A 22,440-nucleotide genomic window follows, 5' to 3' on the forward strand; every position below is an offset into this window, starting at 1 on the left:
TCACCTGGTGTGATAATATACAATAATACTGTATTTATGCCACATATTTTGACTACTTTACTTTGAGTCTATTATCAATCTACCTTCCAGCTATAGCAAAAAAGTGATCTTGTTTTTAGAATAAAAGTGTGTAGCAACATGTATGCATAAAATAAGAACAAGCAAAACAACCAATTCAAAGGATTTACAGTTGTGTATAACTAAACAGACCCAGTCCATACTTTATAACAGTAAAAAAGTATTTTATTTGTACAAAATGGTCTTTGGTTTGCAAAATTGTAGCATATAGGCAATAATCAAATATGATTATAATGAGAAAAGTCTTCAAAAAGGATTTGTATTGCATTGAAAACATGCTCGCATAACAAATAATTACAATAATTATCCCCAAACCATATAAAACTGTAACGTAAGTACACTGCTTAATAATAACATTTATTTCTCAGCCATGTTCAAGGCACTTATAGGTATTTAATATTCTATACTTAAGTCGATCATTACAGTATGTCCCGGTGATGGTCATAAGGTTATGTCATAAAAATATTTTTCTGATTTCCTTTTTTTTAATAAAGGGGGTGGATCTACTACGTAAACATACTGTTTAAACTTCGAAAAATATTTTCCAGTAAAAAAACAACCATTTACTCAACGCTGCAATGGTCATTTTCTGAAGGCTGAATACAGCAAGTAACTTGTAAGTGATGAATTAAGGGCTTTTGTATAAACGTCTGTTAAATTTTAATGGTCAGAGAGAGGGTGGGCAAAGGTCATGGAAAACTAAAGAATGGTGCAAGAACACTTAAAAAAATGATAAAAACCCTTGAAATTGTAAAATGACCAAAATAGGTGTGACTTTTGTTAGAGTTAATGAAAATAGTACCTGGAAAATGTTTTTGAACCGAACAATCGATATAACACCTTTAGCTGTTTTACCTTCCCCTCTATGACATCATTGTGCTCTTCTTTTTGTTTTTCTCGTCCAGTCCAGTGTGTTTGCCGCTCTCACGGTCATGATAACAGCAGAGATTCAATTCAATTCTCACGGTCAATGATAACAGCACTTCAATTTCTAATAAGGACCAACAGACAGAAGTGGCTGTGTGAGTCCCCAATAACTTTTCCTACATTTGCAAATGAAATCCATTGTTCTTAGTGTGTTCGTATACTTCTATATACATAACAACATGACACAGCAGCTGTGAAATTGTCCCCAGGGTTCAAACCATGTAAACAACGTTTAAGGTGGTGGTCTTAACTTTGGTTCAAAAGCACCCTGCATTCCAGCATCAAAAAGAAGAGTCTTTAACCGCACGGAACATCTGCAGTGATGTGGGTTCTACTTTTTGTTTTGGGTTCTGTTCTCGCCCAGCTGGACTGTACCCTGCAGACCGACCTGTGGGCTTGAACCCGGGAGATCGTCCTGTGGGAGTGAATCCTGTGGAACGTGCAGGTGGGGGCCGGCGCAGAAACCTGCGAGAGGTCACGAGGTCACCGTAACCTTGAGCATGAGAGAAGGCATAACCAGACCGACGCGTGCTCCTGCGGACGAGCTTAGTGCGGCGCGGACGGGGAGCAGGTTCCTTCGTTTGATGGACTTTATACCTCACCTGTATTCAACAACCAAGGCATATTTTATAGATTTATTATTTGTTTAGGCATCCATCAGTCCACAGTCTCTCATTCTACAAACTCTTTTTTAATCATCAAAACAATAAACTACATATTTTTTAAAAAGGATGGATGAACAGATTGATATTTATTTATCTGTTATATTAAAATAAATTATATGTGATTGTAATCTGATAAATATATGTGATTTTATACCTTGTCATTGATGGTTGGAGAGATCTGACAGCAAAGATAGCGGTACGCAAGCACAGGCAGAACACAAAGTACTGCCGTCAATGCAACAGTCAGCCACACACTGGACTGGTTCAGACAATTGCGGGCAGTTCCTGTAACAACATTTTTTTAAAAACATTGACATTTTGAGTAAATTGAGTAAACTTGTCACACTAGTGCTTCTTACCTATGAACGCAAAAGACGGCGGATGTAACCGGAAAAGGCCGTCTGTATACATAGTGAAGGTCAAAATGAAGAACATTCCCAAACTACCCCACACAAAAAGATGATTCACAACAGTCCAGTATGAAAGGTCCAAGCTCAGCTGAAAGAGGTTGAAAGAGAAATTAGGTAAAAACTTTTAAAAAAGAGTATTATGCGCACACATTTGATATAAACTGACCTGCACACAGACAGTGACGGTGAGGCAGGTCTGAGTTATCAGTGCGAATGACTGGTAATCTGCACCATCTCTTCCGTCACTTCTCGCCGTGTCATACATGGCGGCGTAAGGCACGAAGAACAGCACCACAGAGCTGTAACAGCTGTGAAGTGCACACATCATGAAAGCACGCTTACTGAAGTACATACTCAACTGTCCCGGTACATAAAGCTGAGGAAACTCAAGACTCCAGCCCGCATTCACGTCCTGAGGAAACATACACACAAATCTATAAGTGACTTCGTTATATGTCATATGTCAATATTCATATTTTGAATGAGCTTTTATTTTTATCTTCTTAGCTTTCATTTTAATTTTAGGTTCATTTTGAGCTATTTTGTATGTGTTATTATTATTATTTATTTAATATGTTTAATATCACTATATATGTTTACATTTTTATTATTGTTATATTAGTTCTAGTTTAGTTTTCAGCTATCTGTTTACAGTCTGTTGCTGTGATTCAGTTATTAATAATTGTAATACTTTTATAAATAATTTGATATAAAATCTTTATTTATTGTTTAATAATTAATAATAATTTTAGTGGCTCAACTTAAACCTATTTCAGTTTATTGCTAAAGCAACAACTCAAATTTTTGCTTAGGTTTTTTATAAATATTATAAAATAATGACATTTTATTTGATTTCAATTAACTAATATGTGTTCATAGTTTTAGTTTAAATTGTTGATGTTCTCTACACGTAAAAAAGTATTATGTCAGTACCATGGTACTTTGATATACACCAGGGTATTGAATAATTACTAATATCGCAAACACTGGCACACACATTGGCACACGCACGCATGCGAGAACGCACACACGCACACGCGCGCACATGCACACACACACACACACACGCACACACTCTACCTGGTCAAACAGACTCAATCCCAGAACAGGCAGGGCGGTGTAAACCAAATTATATAGAGTGATGAAGCCTTCATCATATACTGTCTAGAAAAAGAAGTCCAACAGAAATAAAGTAAATGTCTATTTATAGATATGAATTCTGCACAAATGAAAATCGCAGTGCATGAAAAACCGACTCACCTGGGCAGAGAAGCCGCAAAAAAATGCGTACCAGAAGTGCACAAACGTAAAGGTGAAGTTTTTATAGAAGAAGTAGCGCAAAAACTTGCACATGCGCAGGTACGACCAGCGGCCATGAACCAGCAGGAGGCGCTGCAGGAAACGAAACTGAGCGAAGGAGAAATCACTGGACAGAACGGCCTGCATCCCCTCCTGACCGCTGATGCCCACACCGATGTGAGCCGCTGCACAGAGAGAAAGAGACCGATAAGCATCAGAACTGAGTGTGTTACTTTACACATTGTATATGCTGATGTATTAATGCGGTTACCTTTAATCATGCTAACATCATTGGCTCCATCTCCTATAGCTAGAGTGACCGCTTTCTTATATTCCTTAACCAGCTCCACCACCTGAGCTTTCTGCAGAGGAGTCACCCGACAGCATATAACACTCTTACACATGCTCGCCGTCCGCAAAAACTCCAGCTCCATGCTGCTCTCCAGAGCAAATGCCTAAAATCAACACACACCCCAGACAATGACATCATGAAAATTGATGCTTCCCTCTGGGCAGCCAAACCCATCTTAGAGCCAATGGCAAGTTTATATAAGGACATGAAACAGAAAGGAACGAGAGAGAGAGAGAGAGAGAGAGAGGCTGTTTTTCTCACCAGGCTGTGTCCATTTATCACCAATCCATATTCTCCATTCGCATGTTCATCCTCCACCACTTTAGGCGTGTTACCCAGTATAGTTTCGGGAATGAGGAATTTGTCTTGTTCTGTAGTGGGGCACATCTTTAGACGGGCATCCCTGTGCAAAAGAGTCACATTGTACATGAGCTATACATATAAAACTGAAATTCTGTAGAAATAGAAAAGACTGTGATTCAGTTCTTAATACATGAAACATTACAGTATATCATGTATGACAGGTAAATTACCTCAGCTCCTGTCTGACATCCTTTGGTGAGTTAGCAGCAATGATAAACACCTCATTCATTTCCTCCCGTAGTAGATTACAGGAATAGCCAATGTTCTCCGCTGTCTCTGTAACAGAAACGGGAATAAATTTGATCATTGTTTCTTATAAATCTAGATTCGCATTAGTACATTGTGCGCTAAGTTAAATAACTAAATCATTGAATTTTAAAACGTAAAACAAAGGTGAGAGTTTACGGCTGTCAAAGGGACATTATTGTGAATATCTTCCTAGCACTATTCATTCTATAGTTGTCATTTAACTTGTCAAATAAGTTTTAGATAAAAAAACCTCAAATGCAGGTCTGCTCAAAAAAAAAGGAACAGATTGAGCTGATGGGTAAGGCGGTATGAAACAATGCAAAAAAGTACCTTGTTTGTCCCCAGTAAGCACCCAGATCTTGATTTCTGCTTTGGCCAGCTGCTCAATAGTCTGAGCAACACCATCCTGGAGTTTATCTTCTACTGCTGTGGCTCCTATTAACTACACAAAACTCGGTAACTTGGTAATATGATATTTTAAAATGTATTGGTAAAAGAATATTCTTGGACAAATTCAGAAAGACACTCTGAATATCGGACGGAATCCTCATATTTCTATTTTTCATGATAATTCGTGTAATTAAAAGACCTTGTAAAAAGGTGTGTAATAATTGAAAAAAATACAGTGCAGTTTTTTTATTTGCTGTAAAGTGTCAGTTTTGGAGATTTGGCGAGCTTTCAGTCTGACAGCAACAATATGTATATGTGTTGTGTGTGTGTGTGCATACCAGCATGTCTTTCTCTATCTCTTCGTATAGTTTGTCAAGTTTGTCTTCCCTGTCCTCTAGCGCTACACTGGCCTCATGGTGGTGCTGTTTCCACTCAGAAAAATATTCTTCATCCAGATCCTTATAAGCAAGAACAAGAGTTCTCAACCCCTCCCCAGCAAACTCCTACAGGAAGAGAATGAAAGAGATCAAACACAGTGAGAAGTTTAAATAAAATTAATACTTAATAATAATAATAATAATAAATGTGTGAAAGTCTGTGAAAACCCAATAATAATAATAATAAATGCGTGAAAGTCTGTGAAAACCCAGCTAAAATCATTTTTGCCGATTTATCGTTTTCTACATAAAATCATCCTACATAATATAAAGAACGTTCTGTGAAAAGATCATTTAGATATCTTCATTATTGACTGAGCAAGACCATGTCAAACACAGAAATCATAGTTAAATTTAGTGAAAATCAAGTGTATTTCACATAGAGACATAGACATTATACAGACAGAGAAAAGGCTCTTGTATGAGTAAAACTCTAAGAAACTTTTTGTAGCGTCACTTGCGCCCTCTGGTGTTCACTTACATTAAGATGCTCTGTGGTGGCCTCCATTAATTTACTGCAGGAAGGATCCAGTCTCTCATATATGATGGTGTCTGCTCCTTTACAGTACAGAGTTAGCTTGCCCTCGGGATTACGAACTGAGAGACAAACACACAGATGTGAAAGGTCTTATAAGAGGCTCCTTAATGACTTAATAGGTGTCAGCCAATGGCAGTGCACGTACCTATCACAGACATCCTCTTGCGTACGTTGTTGAAGTCCAGGATGGCCAGCAACTCATAGCTCCTCTGAATCCCCATCTCTTCTATTGTCACCGTCTCAGGGGTCCGTGAGCGAAACACAAATCCAAAATTCCGTGTGGCTGTGACCAGAGCGCCCTCATCAGGAGACTGAGCCTGGTACACCAGATCACCTGCAGAGAGACGGATCAAATCTTCCTCAACACATTCTGACTAAACTTGATTTCTTTTATCCATCTACCTGCTTTCCTATCCCTCTGTCATTCCTCCATCCATTCCTCTATTTTAATGCACATTATAAGCCAGATGTACACACAATCACTCACCCTCCTTTTTCTCCTCAGCCATGACAGTGTGACAAAGAGCGAGCAATCTGAAGAAAGCGTGAACCTCTGGAAACTCCAACTTCACTGCCTCCACCAGACTGTGATCATAAAAGAGGAACTTTGAGTCCGCCAGCCGGTTGAAGGAGAAATCCACCGGTGTCATTTCCTGTTCCAAAATTCAACCTCAAATAACACAGTAAAACATTACATGTCTTTAAGAAGTTGTTTCTTACCTCTGTGATCTCCAGCCTCTGTCCACTGTAGTGATCGATCACATCTCCTAAAGGGCAGATTAATCACATTTCTCTGTTGGATCACTCCAGGGGTGTTTCACGTCTTTGTTCATCTGTATTACCTTTCTTATAAAATGACGTTTAATTGCTGAAGGATGCAGGATTGGTTCTTACCGTAACATTTCCCATTAATGGAGCATTTGTTGAAGGTCATTATGTTCTGCGTGAGGGTGCCGGTCTTGTCTGAGAAGATGTATTTGATCTGACCGAGCTCTTCGTTGAGGGTTGTGGTTCGAGCTTCAGCTGGTGTGTCCGATCGAGCGTGATACATGTTTCTGTCCCAGTTGATGTAGTAACTGTTTCCTAAACGAATCACCTCCATACTGCAATCCGACACAAAGCCAAACATGATAAAACTAGAAAAAAACACTAAAAAGAAGTAAAGGTTCTTCAAGGATTTTTTAGTTCGTGTCGGTTCTTCAAATCTGGACTTTAAGGCACAAGCAGATATGCGTTTCTATAAAACTATGACAGGTTTTGATAATTTTGTCATCATTTACTCTGTTTTGATGAACACAGAGAAAGATATTTGGAAGAATGCTTGTAACCAAACAGTTCTTGGCCACCATTGACTACCATAGTAGGAAAAATTGATTTATACATTTCTTTGTTCTGTTGAACACAGAATAAGAAGATATTTTGAAGAATGTAGGAAAGCAAACAGTTTTGGGGCACTTTTGACTAACATTGTCATTTTTCCTACTATGGTAATCAATGGTGGTCAAGAACCGTTTGGTTACAAGCATTCGTCCAAGTATCTTTCTCTGTGTTCATCACAACAAAGAAATGTATCCAGATTTGGAACAACTCGAGTGTGAGTAAATGATGATAGAATTTTTATTCATGCGTGAACTATCACTTTAAAGTGTTTTTTTAACTGGAGCCTTCATTACTATGGTTTTACTACAAATGCAGTTTTAATTTGTTACTTATATACAACACAAACAAGAACAAATACACATCATACCTGACATAAAGTGAGATGGGCACCACAGTGTTGAGGATTATAATGTAAGACCAGAATGTGAGGAAGGCCGAAAACGTTGTGTTTTGATCCCTTGAAAGAAAGACGGTGAACTTTGACCCCTCTTTGTATTCCCAGATGGCATTACCCACAGCCAGAATGATGCACATCAGAGCCAGAAGCCCAAAAATCTACAGAACACAAACACATTTTTGTGAACAAAACAGTTTTTTAATGAGAATATATTTTGTTTAGACAAGGGTTTTGGGTTGAAACTTACAAAGATAACCAGCACATTCATGAGTCGGTCAATACTGGTTCTTTTAAAGGTGCTTTTCCCACAGTTTTGCATCAGCTTGGTCTCTGGACCTGAAGGATCACACATACAACAGCCACTGAGCATATTCAACACATCAAAAGCATAAAGACAGGCATCCCACATCTCTCAACCAGTTCCAACTACTGTTCCATAATGTTTCCAGTTGCTGATGAAGTTTTTTTTATTTTTAAACAGCAATAACAAAGAGCCATTTCTAAGCAATTACTGTGAATGTTTTGATCTCGAGCAAAGCATTACTAGAAAATGTATATTTAGAAATTTTTCACGCTCGAAAATCAGCTTATAAATCTTCTACAATAAAAAGCACAGAAAAGGTTCATAGGACACCACAAAGCTGTACTCTTTCATATATGTCAATGGTATTACCTGCAAACAGCACCAGACCAAAGCACCAGTCTGTGTTTCTGATGGTACAGCCCCTCAACAGAATCCGTTCATTGTCTAAAGAGTGTTTCTGTGTGCCACATGTCAGTGTGCCCGTAAAGCGATCCAGACGGTTGTTAGGAGGTTCACAACACACCTCCCCTAAAGCTAGACACAGAGCACAGGAAAATATTGCTCAGAAGCTGCTCTGTGATATCTCACAAGCATGCACTTTCTCTTAGATGTAAATCAAATTATACTATAGATCAATAATTAGGTATGAAAAGCTCAGATAACTTGGTCTAGAAAGAACTGGTGTGAAATGTTGCATTCAGACTTTATCTGAACTTCTAGAGAAAAACATAACCACAGTCTTGATCACAGGACTCAAGCAAGTCTCGTTTCACTTTTTATTTAATCTCATTTCTGTCTAAATAAAATTGAGACATTAAAGTTCTGTTTTTTTCTCCATGGGCAGAATCAGCAAAGTGAAAATACAGCCGTGGAAAAAATGAAGAGACCATTCCAAGTTTTCATTTAATCAGCATTTCTAGATGCATTGTGGCCATTCCAGTCCGGTGTCTGTTCATTTGAAAAAACTCAAACCTCAAGAATGACAAAGTGGTCTAACAGCAATGTGAAAGTCTGACAGCATGACAAGACACATGGAACTGATTTTAGATTTTAGATAGAAACAATTTTTTATTAGAAATTTGGAAGAAATATTGTTAGTGGTTCATAGAATGAAACAAAAATGATCATTTTGTCCAAACACATACATATAAATAGTCAATTCAGAAAAACTTAAAATAACTTTGAAATGGTGTCTTTATTTGTTCTGCGGCTATACAGTACACGCCTAATTGTATCTTCACATAACCCAAATGACATGACTGTCAATTATAAACTTTTCAAGAAGCATGTGACATGGATAAGACCGAACTGTCAAAGTAAAATAGTGATTGGTTAGATTTTGAGACACCGCAAAAACCCACAAAACTCAACACACAACCCCAATGTATGCTCAACAACCTTTCTGTTGTACTACACTGCTTTGAATGGCTTTATTGTGTGAAAATACACTTTTGAGCTGCAGTAATAGCTGCCCACTGCTTCTGGTGTATATGTGTTCACGACCTGCAGTGCATGTGTTCACTACTCAATGGACGTGGCTGCCAGATGACCTTGTAACAATGCGACACACGCCCAGGTCTGATCAACCTCCGGTTGGCCTCCCTTTGCTGAGGGTGTCTTGTGATAAAGGGCCAAAACACCCAATGAGGCTGAGGTGCACAACTGACGATGTGTCGCATTGATGGGAACCATACAAAGGGCATTATCAGCAGCACCTCACCAAAAGGCATCTTACACTCAGGATAATGTGATGAAATTGGGAGACACAACTCATGAGATGTCTCTCTGATAATGGCAAGGAAAGGTAATGCTATGTATTTCTACAATCAATTATCCCCAAACACAGAGGATGCCTACCCGACGAACCAGTGAAACCTCAGACCTCCTTTCCTCTATTCATATTCTTGACCCTGCATAAGGCGTGGGAAATGTCCTATTGGGCAATTCAACTGTGCTGAAATAGTGAGAGTATAACACCTAGTCCTATTAAGCGAATCTTAGTTTGTAGGTTTATAACACCACATTGTAAGACAGTCGGTGTAACATCAAGAGCAAAATCTGGATCTTTTGAGTACTTTTTTTTCTTACCGTTGAATGCAGCCAAAGACTCCAGATTGTCACCCATGTCTCCTGTCACAGTCAGAGACTGTTTCACCTTCAGATTTGTTTCACTGTGAGGAAAAGCAACATAGACATCAAATATACATTAAGATTAAGTCATGCAGATGACCCATCTGAACAACAAACAACAGTTTGATGCCAGACTATGGTGTTGAAGAGATAGTTCACCTTCAAAATGAAAATTCTGTAATTATTTACACGCCCTCTTCTTCTGCAGAACACAAAAGAAGATATTTTGAAGAATGTTGGCAACAGAAAACCGTTGGTCCCCATTGACTTGCATAGGTTTTGTGTCCATACAATAGAAGTCAATGGGGACCAATGGTTTTTGGTTGCCAACATTTTGCAAAACACCATCTTTTGTGGTCTGCAGAAGAATGAAAATCAAACAGGTTTAAAATGACAACATAGTGAGTAAATGATGACAGAATTTTCATTTTGAAGGTGAACGATTCCTTTAAGTTGGTCTAGTTGGTCACCAGCCAGCTGGTTTTTCAAATCCTTCTAAAACCAAATCAAATCAAATCAAGTCAAGACAAGTCGAACAAACTTTGCCAGGATGAGAGACTGGCTAACCACCTCAGGCAGGTTTAGCAGACATGCAAGGGCAAGCAACTAGTATCACTATTGCATCTTCATGAATACAATGCATTCAATACAGCTTTAAAATAGCAACACTATCTTTACCGCTCTCCCTCACTTACCCATCCAGCTCTGCAGTCTCAATGTACACCAAGTTGAGAGGTTCACTGCTGGACAACAGAAGTAGATCAGCCTGTGAGAAAAGCAAACAGAGATCATATTCACATCATATATATTTTATTTAGTTAATATACAGCAGAGGAAAAACTGATAAAATACAGGTTGTCACATAAGAAAATAATCTTTTGAGCTTTTCTTAAATGCATGTACAAATATTGCTGTAGTTTTGCTTAAAAGTGAACATGAACTTATTTTCTTTGCAGTATTTGTGGTATGAGAAAATACAAAGCATCTTTTCTGTTATTTTGACCTGTTTCTCCAGTTTTCATTTTCTACAAATATATGCAAATAGAAACAATATTTTATTTGAAATTTTTGAAAGTATTGTTAGCAGTTCACAGAATTCTTTTTAGCATTTTACCTAAACACATGAATAGTAATTTCAGGAAAATTTGAAAATAATTTTGAAATGGTCTTTTAATTGTTTTTCCACTACAGTATATATGGTTCTTGAAGTGTCTTACTGTGACAAACTGGTTGTTTTCTAACTTGATGATGTCGCCCACTTGCACATTCATCCATTTCTCGCTTATCAGCCTTTGAGGGAAGGAGAGAGAGTGAATTTTGAAAGGGTGTGTGCATCATATGCTTTCAATTATTCTGATGAAATGTAGAGGATGAATGTACATTCCAATACACTTCATGAATTAAAATTGATGTGTGGGGGGAGATTAAAAAAACTGACTGTACAGAACAGAAATGTAAGCTATTTTACATATTTTAGTGAGTCGGCTTGGTTTTGTTGTTACTACGATGATGACACATTAACATAGGTCAGAACAACAGGAAGAACCTTTCTATGTGTCTGCAGCTGTGTCCTGTTGAGACCGATGTGTTTGTTTTGTTTATCATTAGTGAAATCCAAACATTTGATACCAAACCAGAAACTTTTGGGGTATTTCTGCTATAGAACATGCATGTGCATTAGCTAGACCAAACTAAAAATATAGTTTTTCAGCTTGAGCTTGAGTTAGGGTAAGATTTAGCAAGAGTTATGTCACCACTTTTGTCATGTTTCATTTGGACTTTCTACCTCTTCCAATTTAAGTGCCGTAGATATAAAATAAAAACCAGCTGCCCAGACGCCAAAGAATGAACAGACTTCTCTAAAACATCCAATCACTCTTGTGTAATAAACATAAACCAAAACCAAATATCTGACTTGATTATATCCTATACTGAACACCACTCGCTTGTTACTAAACCACTGAACCAAAGACAGTATTTCATTTCTTGTCATGACAAAAACAATTACAATCTATAATACAATCTATATCTATATTAATTATTATTATTTATGTATAATAAATCAATATAATAATATAATTAATATTTAACCAAATAATTCACATTTATTTCTGCTAGTTTCACAATGTTTTCTGTACAGCTGCTTTGCAACAATGCAAATTGTAAAAAGAGTTATAAAAATAAGCCTGACAGTCACTCACTTTCCATTGATGAGCACGTTCACCTTTCGTTTATTCACCTGCCTGTCACTTCTGTGCCGATTCTGCCAAGAAATTAGAGGAGAAAAATATGTCCAGAACGAAATACTACATTACTATATACCATACACATTGTTTAGAGTATGAACTGTAAACTGTCTTTTTATTTGTACTGTAAGTGCATTGCCTTATGCAACAACAACAAAAAATGTTTGAAACAGCAGTACACTAAATTGCAGCTTGCTCTGTTGTATACTGCACATTTTGTCAACTACACTACCAGTCAAAAGTTTCAGAACACTTAATGTTTCTCATTATATTAAGGTTTTGATCTGAAGGTGTATGCTTAAATGTAGTTGCTGTATGTAGGTGAATGCTGAAATTTCTTAGACAAAAATACTTAAAATTATTATTAAATATAATTATAATATAAGTGTAAATATAATTTTTTTGTTTATTAGAAACAAAAATTGTATTTCGTAAAAATATGTTGGAAATGGATGACTTTGACTGAATAGTGAAAAAAGAGCAGAGCACAGAAAGATGGAAACTACTTCAGTACTACATTTTAGCGTGAAACCCCAAGAGAACATTTCTGTAAAGTGAAATAAAATGCTATTCTTAACACAGCCAATGTTTAGGCAGAGAAGAAAAGCTTCTTATGTCTTTAAATGCCCAAATCTGCTGTGTTCCGAATCACGCTCATCCCTGTTTTACAGAGGGAGGAAGGGAGAGAGCAAAGGAGGCAGAGAGAAGAGGTTGTGGAGCAGGGGTGTGTGTTTCACTCCCTTCGGTTGGGAACATAAGGACTATTGTGCTCCTGCTGAGGGTGAGGTAGCTCCCCTGTATCATATTTTCCAGTCCGCCACTGAACAAACTCAAACCGCAACCTTTACATGTTTCTGCTCGGAGAAAAGTTAGCTTGACGTTTAAAGTGACACCCGCGTGCCAAAGTAAAGGGCATTTAAATCAGACGCGTGCTTAGCCTTTTAACAAATGCTTTCCAGTTAATGCCCTTTACTTCTTCAACGTTCATAGCCAGACTGAGGAATGACCAGATTCTGATATCAGTTACTCACAATCACAGCCGGACAGCAAAAATAAGCAATAAAATTTAACAATAACATGCTTTGTGATTCAGTATAAAGCGCATCAAATCAGATTTACAGGCTTCTGGAATATACAAGGTAATAAGCTTTAATAATCAGCCTGTTGGGATAAACAGTCAAGACAAATGAGATCTCGCTGTTTTTAGTTGGTATGAGACCAAAAAAAGAAATGAATAGACAGAATAAAGAGACCTTCAGTTTGGATCACATGAATGCGAGTGTGTGTACTTACAATATCATCAATGGCATCTTTGGCTGCAGTCATCGACAATACTAACACCAGAGGTACAACAGTGGTGAACCAAGACAGAGAAGATATAGCAGGAATAACCTACAACACACACATACACACAGTATATAATCCATATCATTTAAACAGAGTTAGCGTTAATGTTTTTGGATTCAAATAAATGTTGAGGCTCATTATTCATGCGGTTATAGTTACTGAAGTCATGAGACATTTATTATTGTGTAAGCATTAAGCAACACGCATGGGGACGCTGTACTATACAGGAAGTCAGGGTCATGTTTCGGTCACAGTCTCTGAGAAATGCAGGACTATAAAAAAAAAATGAGGAAACCACCTGCCCAAACAATTTCACTTCCCCAAACCAGACAACACCCCAAATTAATATAAAAACGAGTGAATGAACACATTGATACATGAATAGAAAAAAACACCTGGAGGATGAGCAGGAAGAGGAAGTAAGCGTTGGCGATCCTCTGGAACTGCTCAAACAGGTTGAGAGGAAGAAAGGTGATGAGGTTGTATTTGGAGGTCATGATGGCATTCGTCTTTTTAAAGGAAAGAGAGAGAGATAATAATCAATAGGTTAAAGGGATAGTTCCCCAGAAATCTCAGTTGCAAACATTCATCCAAATCTCTTTTTGTTCAACAGAACAAAGAAATTCACACAGGTTTGGAACATCTTGAGGGTGAGTAATTCATGACAGAATTTTCATTTTTGGGTGAACTATCCCTTTAATGATGATTGAATACTGTTGTAATGTACCATGTCAGATTGAATGGATATTGAGTAGATGATACTCACAGCATACTTGAAAGATGAGTTATATTCTCTGTCGTTTGCTCTGATTTTCCTCTCCACCTCTAGAAACAAATATAAAGAGGAGTGTAATAAAACCTTGACAAACAATAGCCTATATGCTTTCATAACGTATATATCAAAATATGCAAAATTGAAAAGCCCTTTGGAGTCAAGTGGTCATTTTGTGTCTCCAAGGCCTGCGTTTTATATTATTTCATAGTTCATAGTTTAGGTTGGGGTTAAATCTCTATCCCAGCAGAAAGCTTGCGAGAAGAAAATGTGAGAAAAAACCCTTTGAATTAAAGTGAAAATTACAGTGGAAAAAGAGGAAGACAGCATCTCTGATTTGAATGACATCAGACTCTGCGGTTTGACACCTCTGAGTGGCGTGAAACTTTGACGTCAAGCTTCGTGCTGCATATCTACCTTTCTCTTTCCTCCGCGTCCAGTCTAGGCCAAAGGAGGACATGGCTTCTTTATTTCCTTCTTACAGATTGCTCATCATTTCTCTGAAAAAAAAACATTACACAGTCTTGAGAACTCGTGAACTGCTTCACCCATCATTATTGTGCTGCTGACCCAAACCTCAAGATGTCTCAAGAGGAACCGCAAAAAGCAAAGTAAAAACTTCTGAATTACTCAACTGTACCACACCTTTAATGCAAACAAATACACAAACACACACACTTAGGGGTTCAGGAAACAGCTATTATACAACCCGCCCATTGGACTGAATTCCAGAATGACTTCAGCGCAGAAGTTAATTATAGTAACCATATGTATGTGTTTAAGAATGTGTTTTAAAAGGACACGATGCATCAGGAGCATGCGTGAGACACACACACTGGAAGAGCAGTTATCCACTGCAACCACAGCTGGCTCGAGTTCCACATCACTGGAAAAAAACGAGTCATTTAGAAAACCAAGAGTACACACTTATACTGTTACAAATCAGTTTACATGACCTACTTAAAGAAAGTTTAACTAGGAAATGTAAACTGGGATATTTAACCCACAACGATACTGTAGTGTAAATAGCATTGCAGCTAACAGGTACAGCTTGACGCCAGCAAAGTGTCTAATAAAGAAAAAAAGAGGGTCACTGAATAAACAAACAGAGGTAGCGGTTGGGAAAAAACATCAAATCCAACCACAGAAACACAGGGGGGACAAATTTCTCAAAAACGAACCACAAAACATTCATATAGAAACCCAAATGGTTTGAAGTGCATGCTTGAAAACAAGAATGCTAAGAAAGGTTTAGTGACACCATCACCACATAGTCAGTTTGTAACCTCACTGTAAGTTAAAAATCTTTCCTAAAACAATGTTATCATTTACAGAATATACACAAAGAAAAATTATAATAATTATAATCAATGTGGCAATTATTTCAATGGTTCTATAACAAAACAATAAAAACAGAGTTGAAAAAAAGTGAAATGACTGGCATGTGTATGCCCGTATGTTTCACATCTTTCCTCTTGACACAAAGCCAAACAACTTTTGAATCATTTTCTTTGCCTTCCCATAAAAGGAAAAGTGTTTGTGCAAAAGTGAAATGCTGTATCTTTGATCACGTTTTAGGAAAAGGCGACATAACTTCAGTTCTCAGGATGCCTGTGTGTGCGGACATGCTCACTATTGTTCCATTACAGAGCACTTCAGATAATCTCCAGGGAGTATTTTTAAAACTTACTTTAACTGTAAAGGTGTCACAATACAGATAAATGGGGACGCAGAAATAGACCGTTAACAAAATGAGGAAGAGAAGACCAGAAGGAAAAAGACATCATGATGTCAGTATGTGCTACTAACACTATTTATTACCTGTATTTTTAATGTTTGAAAAGAATTAAAAGAAAATTTAGAGTGGGAAAAAACAGAAACTGAAACTCTGGTGGTAGGCCGGTGTGAAGGGATTTGTTGGAAATTGTCTGACGACAAAAGAAAACGCTTGTTGTTTCTTTGAGGACCACATATTTACATATGGACCACAATAAGGAACTCTGAATAAATAATTTATCAGACACAAATCCTGCAACATATGTACAGTCTGGTAAATTTACAGACGCTTTTATCCAAAGCAACTTAGAGTGCATTCAAGCCATACACCACTCAAAAGTTATAGAAACAGTTCACCTAAAAATTTTAATTGTTTCTTTATTTGTTCCAAATCTGTATAATTCCTTTGTTCTGTTGAACACAAAAGAAGATATTTTGAAGAATGTAGGAAAGCAAACTTTTGACTACCATTGCAATTTTTCCTACTAAGGATCACTCACTAATTCTTTATGTATATTTTTCCATATTTCAGAATAATAGTAAGCCCGTCAAAAATATTTTTGTCAAGTGATCGTAAACTTTTGACCGGTAGTGTACATTCAGTATCAGTGCGTTTCCTGGAAATCCTTTGCTCTACCAACTGAGCTACAGGAGCACTTGCAAATAAGAAAAACATTTAGATTGGTAACATGTTGATTAACCGCTGACAGCTCATACAATACGTGGAAGTGCTTGCGAAAAACACTAGACGTGATGTGGGAAAGCTCAAAGAAGTCCAACACAATACTGCAAAACAATGAACGTGCACATAGTGTACAAACCACAAACATCTCTATATTGAAACATGACTTTAATTTGTGCTTTAAATCTCCAGTCTTGAATGCTTCAGCTTTCCGCATGCACCTCATGAGAATCTGAAACATGCTTAGACTTGCAGAAGGATTCTTCAGAAATGCAGCAAGTGCCTCAATAGGAACCATCTGGAAATGTCGATTGAACGTTGAATCTAAAACCATTTAGAAAAAAGATAAGCTAAAAAGATTATGAAATCCAAATTTGGAGAAGCGAATGCTTCTTCTTAGCCAAGCTGCCATCACGTCATAAACAAGATAACAGGAGAGGAGCTTAAAGCTCGGGATGTGAGTTTTCTACGGGCGAAGCTTTAAGTTTAATCTGTGTTTAGGAAAGTGTCCCTCAGACATGTAAACCATCCAAAACTCATCCACAGAGAACAGACCCGCTGCTTTATAATTATTCAACTGGATGACACGCAAGACAACTCGAGCCGAGAAAAACAGCAGTCACTGTAGTTTATAGATTAAACGGTAAGTGGAGGAATGTTTTTAACCGGTGTTTTCCAAACTAAACAAAAGCAGTCGCTCAGCATTAATGCAGGAACTTCACAAGATCGCCTGGTTGTGGATTCGTAGACGAAAGCTTCTTCCCAGTGAAAGTAAGAAAATGTGATGTGTGGCCCTGTTGCGTTGCGATTTCATCATCTCCTTTACTCAGGGTGTGGAGAAAACATGCTGACTGAGTCAGAGATGGGCATCATGGGAAGAACTGCAAGCAAGTGTCTCCACTGCGGATCTCTGAATGAGAAAGCCAGCGAATCTATCACAAAACTCATAAGGTTTTCTGAAGCTTATGTTTATTAAAAATAACTGAATTAAATTGTATGTTTAACCAGATTTGAACATTTTCTTAAGAAAACCTGAGTGGTGTTTGTCTGTGCAAGACCAACCTCCAATTCTTTATGAAATTCTTGCTATTTTTCCACCTGTTTATTCATTCAATAACTGAATTAAATTGACAGTATAGCCAAAAAGAAAAATTCTGTCATTATTTCCACTTGTCATTTCAAACCTGTATGACTTTCTTTGAATGCAGTACCCATTCACTTCTATTGCATGGATATAAAACTAATGCACGTCAACGGGTACCACTGTTGTTCGGTTACCAACATTTTTACCAACAAAGAAAGTCATACAGGTTTAAAATGACAAGAGGGTGAGTAAATGATGACGTATTATAGTAATTATTTTTATTCCATGATGGGAGGCAAGATCTTGCCTCCCATCATGGAATAAAAGTAATTAATATAATACTTTCTGAGTGCGAATCACTGTGTACGAGGAATATGTTTTGAAGATTAACTCACCACTATTACCAAGGAAATACAAGAGTGCAAGTTATTAGGAATTGAGTAAATGATGACAGAATTTTCCGTTTTGGGTGAACTATCCCTTTAAGTAGTTGTAGAAAAGTAATTCTGTTTTTACAAATCTTTTTGCAAGTCTAAGATTTTAAGGAACTGAGTTACTTCTTTTTGCTTTGTCTGTTTGTTCTGCTATTTCAATCATGAGATTAATAAGTACAACAATTAAACTTCCTTGTTATTTATTTACTATTCACAATGTATTCATCCTAATTTGTGTCTGCATATGGTCTGGTAAAGGCATCAAGTGAATGAATCACGACTAAATGGAAAATGTTTAAGAGTAGAGCAGATAAGGGCTGAATAATTAAACTAAACTTTACAGCGACGTTCAGGTATAGCAAAAGAAGCACAGACTGTTGGCTTCTCACTTTACCAGATAAAGGCATGTCATGTCTAATGAGCTTTAAAATATTTATCAGTTAACAATAACAGGCTGTCAGAGAGATAATCATATCTGATCAAACAAAGCCTGCTGTTTGTTGTCACTGCATTATTTATCTGCTGTATTTGACAATGCAGTTATATGGACCACCGGTGGAACTCAGGGTCACGCTTCAGTCACACGCACACATCTCACAGATTTAACAGTTTAACAAGCTTTCCCAAAACTGTTCATCCCCAGAACTACATTTAAAGACAAGTTGTACTCAACTTCTTATTTTTAACAGGAAGGGATAGTTCACACAAAAATGAAAATTATTTTTGTCATTACGTCAACCTTATGTCATTCAAACCATTTTTTCACAGTCATTTTTTTAAATTATATAAGTTAGTCTATATATTATATATATTATTAATATTATATATACATATTATGTATATATATATATAAGTATAAAGAATGTTGGTAACCAAACAACACTGGCCTTCATCGACTTATCGGTATTGACACAAAACCACTGCGACATTTCTCAAAATATCTTCTTTTGTGTTCCAAATAAGACTCATATACAGGTTTTGAAAGACATAAGGATGAACAAATAATGACGGATTCGTTTTTTGCTAAACTATCCCTGTAAAGTTCTACAACCTTTGTTAAACTATATTAGCTGATCTGTAAGAACTATAACATAATATATAAAACATTACATTTCATCTAAAAAAGTGACAATGTCAGAAGGTCCAATGGACAGTGCACAGACACTTTCAAGTTCACCCAAAAATGAAAATTCTGTCATTATTTACTCATCCTCTTGTCGTTTCAAATCTGTATGACTTTCTTTCTTCCGCAGAATACAAAAGAAGATATTCTGAGGAAAGTTGGTAACCAAAGAGAGCCAGCAACCATTTAATTCTATTGTATGGGGCTGCACGACGATTTATAGCGATACCACTAAATCCTATTGTAATCGAGCTGACTGCGATATGCAACGTGTCGATATTTTCTTTAATGCGTAGCTTGTCCGTGATGCACGTCTCTGGGATCAGTAGGAAATGCTGCTCGATCTAAAAGCGTGCGAGTTTGAGTCGCTTATAATGTGCATTTGAAAAAGCAACACCCGTCAAACATGATCATTATAAATATACTTTATTATCATAAAAATACCTGATGAGGCTTGAGTAACAGTGATAAAAAGATGTCCATAGGCATTTCCGAGATTCTAGACCGTGTTACGGTCTTCTTCTGCAGTGCGTATTTGGAGTTTCCTCACGAGAGCGCCCTCTGGCTTTCGGATGCAGCAGCATTTTCCCGTACTTCACTCAAAAGCTCTGCATAAATCACGTGATATTTATCGTCTGTTTATCGTGACAGCCCTAACACAAAACTAATGCAAGTCAGTGGGTTCCAGTTGACAACATGCTTCAAAATATTTTTGTGTGTGTTCTGCAGAAGAAAGTAAAACAGGTTAAAAAAGACAAAGGGGTGAGTAAATGATGACAGCATTTTCATTTTTGGGTGAACTACCACTTTAAGGCCTGGCTGTGGTCCTGTTCCACGCTCTCTTGTCCACAATGTCCAGTCACTCTATCATAAAAAAAGATGTCAAGGCCAAACCATGTTTTTCAAATGCGTGCCTGGGCAAAACAGGCTATTGCAGTGCTAAGGTCTTCTAAATGACTTTTCTAATGAAAATAAACCTATTCACAAGGTACATGGAATAAATCAACCAGAACACAACAGAAAAGAATCCAGCAGCATTTGCTGTTCAAAAGAGTAAACCTTCTATGATCTCTATATAAATCCTCTGACCTCTAACTCTGTGTGAACTCTGTATGAGGGTCTGATCTCCTTCAGTGTCAGTTTGCAGTATCTTCAAGTAACCATAAGTATGAGCAATAGTAATATGGAGACTTGCTAACAAACTTCACTTATCAGAGTTTGATGTTATCTCATCTTTGCGGAAGGCAGATATTACCAGACATTCAACTCAATGAACTCTCTCATTGAGCTTTCTCATAAAGAGCTAACAAAGTAGCAGAATACTTTTGGTCATGTGTGTATCATTGAGAACAGTCGTGTGAAACATTTGACAGATGCAGTAGTTTTTCTTTTAACGCACTACATGACAGTCTAATATTTGATATCTGATATATACGCAGACTGATGCCAAACCTCTTAAAGCTGTCAGAGGTGATGTATAAACCTCTCACCGCAGACCGTCTAATAAAATGAATAACTAATAGGTCTCCAAAACAGAAAAAAGTGATCTTTGGGTGTAAAAAAACACAATAATATTACTTACTAAACCAGGATTTCAGTGAACAGTTACAGTAAGGAATTTATATTTAATATATTCAATATCTAGTTTTACAAATTATTCATACTCAGCTAAATCATCAAGAAATAATGTGGGAACATGCAAACAGCATTGGCTTATGTAGTGAACTAAAAAAAACAGATCTTACCCAGTGATAAAAACACTTTGTGTTGAATTTTGGATGTGCAGAAAAGTTGTAAAGTCCAACAGCATGCAAAATATCCAAACACATAAACTTTCTCAGTCTTTTGAGATAAGCACACACTACAGAAAGGAATTAAAGCAAAATCTCCCCCTCAGGCTGTGAACAAACACAGACTCCTTTAACCCCTCATTGAAAACTCACACCCACTATCTTACTTCCTGCGCTTTCGACGTCAAACTCTGGATTCCTCCTCTCTGACCCTTGACCTCCAGCAGAACCCCTAACTCGTACACTTGGGATTTTTACCGTAAGCGTCCCTCGGTGACACAGCAGTGTGTAGGTCTAGTGGGTATTCCAGACACTCCTTTTTCCAACCAGAGACCACAAAAGCCAGCTAAAGTCTCCACCTCTTTGTCTCTTATTATCCCCTCCTTCTTTCAGCCGCTCCTCAGCCTTCCATCTGCTCTCGCTCTGCGTTGATGGGAAACCGAGAGCGCAGGCATTCAGCGTAGACTCATTCACGCACAACGCAAGATAAACAAGAGAGGCGGGAACTGTAAAGGGTAATCCTGTGACTCTTTATCTTTTGGAGGGATAATGTTGTTGTGTAGCAGACTCAGACTATGTAAAACTTCTGCGTGGTTCACCACACCTCATTCTCTCTCTCTCTCTCTCTCGCCCACTTACTAGTAAAGTATCGATTTCCTGCACACCAAAAAAGGAAGCAACCTTTTTTCTCCCCATTCCTCTAGCCGCTGACAGCAAAAAGCAGTACTGAGCATGTTCTCTACAACCACAAGGCCACACGCACAGTAAAGAGTCACTAAAGAAACAGTTCACACGAAAATAAAAGTTCTGTCTTCATTTACTCACCCTCTAGCTGTTCTAAATGTGTATACATTTCTTTGTTGTGATGAACAAAGAGAAAGATATTTGGAAGAATGCTTGTAACCAAACAGTTCTTGGCCACCATTGACTACCATTGTAGGAAAAATTGCTTTATAAATTTCTTTGTTCTGTTGAACACAAGAGAAGATATTTTGAAGAATGTAGGAAAGCAAACTGTTTTGGGGAACTTTTGACTACCATGGTCATTTTTCCTACTTTGGTAGTCAACGGTGGCTGTTAGATTATAAGCAAGCATTCTTCCAAATATCTTTCTGTATACAGAAATGTATACAGATTTGGAACAGCTTGAGGGTGAGTAAATGGGTGAGTAAATGATGACAGAATTTTCATTTTTGGGTGAACTGTCCCTTTAAGTGCCGTGTCTATTTCCCTTCATATCTACAGTAAACATTTTTAGAAGTATTCA

General features: G+C 37.4%; 1 protein-coding gene across 4 annotated transcripts; it reads right to left on the bottom strand.

Moving 5' to 3' along the window:
• Positions 1 to 231: 231 nt before the first annotated feature.
• Positions 232 to 21,780, bottom strand: atp8b5a (ATPase phospholipid transporting 8B5a). Of its 4 annotated transcripts, none has more exons than XM_057321219.1 (28): positions 21,432 to 21,780; positions 14,702 to 14,784; positions 14,279 to 14,337; positions 13,908 to 14,021; positions 13,459 to 13,557; positions 12,121 to 12,182; positions 11,137 to 11,209; positions 10,615 to 10,685; positions 9,878 to 9,960; positions 8,159 to 8,317; positions 7,733 to 7,821; positions 7,456 to 7,643; positions 6,603 to 6,811; positions 6,429 to 6,475; positions 6,196 to 6,361; positions 5,854 to 6,042; positions 5,652 to 5,767; positions 5,072 to 5,236; positions 4,674 to 4,785; positions 4,265 to 4,370; positions 3,993 to 4,134; positions 3,651 to 3,834; positions 3,341 to 3,564; positions 3,161 to 3,244; positions 2,247 to 2,492; positions 2,030 to 2,168; positions 1,825 to 1,955; positions 232 to 1,607 (listed from the first exon to the last, which is right to left on the bottom strand). In XM_057321219.1, the coding sequence occupies exons 2-28, from the start codon at positions 14,742 to 14,744 to the stop codon at positions 1,287 to 1,289; spliced, it is 3,621 nt and encodes a 1,206-aa protein (XP_057177202.1). In that variant the 5' UTR covers positions 14,745 to 14,784; positions 21,432 to 21,780; the 3' UTR covers positions 232 to 1,286. The 4 variants fall into 4 exon arrangements, with proteins under 4 accessions (XP_057177202.1, XP_057177192.1, XP_057177211.1 ...); XM_057321209.1 differs by having other exon boundaries at positions 21,341 to 21,780; XM_057321228.1 differs by having other exon boundaries at positions 21,327 to 21,780.
• Positions 21,781 to 22,440: the final 660 nt, after the last annotated feature.

This window comes from Triplophysa rosa, linkage group LG2 (genome assembly GCF_024868665.1).
Source record: "Triplophysa rosa linkage group LG2, Trosa_1v2, whole genome shotgun sequence".
NCBI lineage: Eukaryota > Metazoa > Chordata > Actinopteri > Cypriniformes > Nemacheilidae > Triplophysa > Triplophysa rosa.

Bases quoted from the DNA above. Each gene is read 5' to 3' on its own strand.
- atp8b5a (XM_057321219.1), bottom strand. From the start codon at position 14,744: ATGTCCTCCTTTGGCCTAGACTGGACGCGGAGGAAAGAGAAAG. The intron at 14,338-14,701 runs GTAGATATGCAG...ATTTGTTTCTAG, and splicing joins GACGCGGAGGAAAGAGAAAG to AGGTGGAGAGGAAAATCAGA. The intron at 9,961-10,614 runs GTAAGTGAGGGA...TTTTCCTCACAG, and splicing joins GAGACTGCAGAGCTGGATGG to TGAAACAAATCTGAAGGTGA.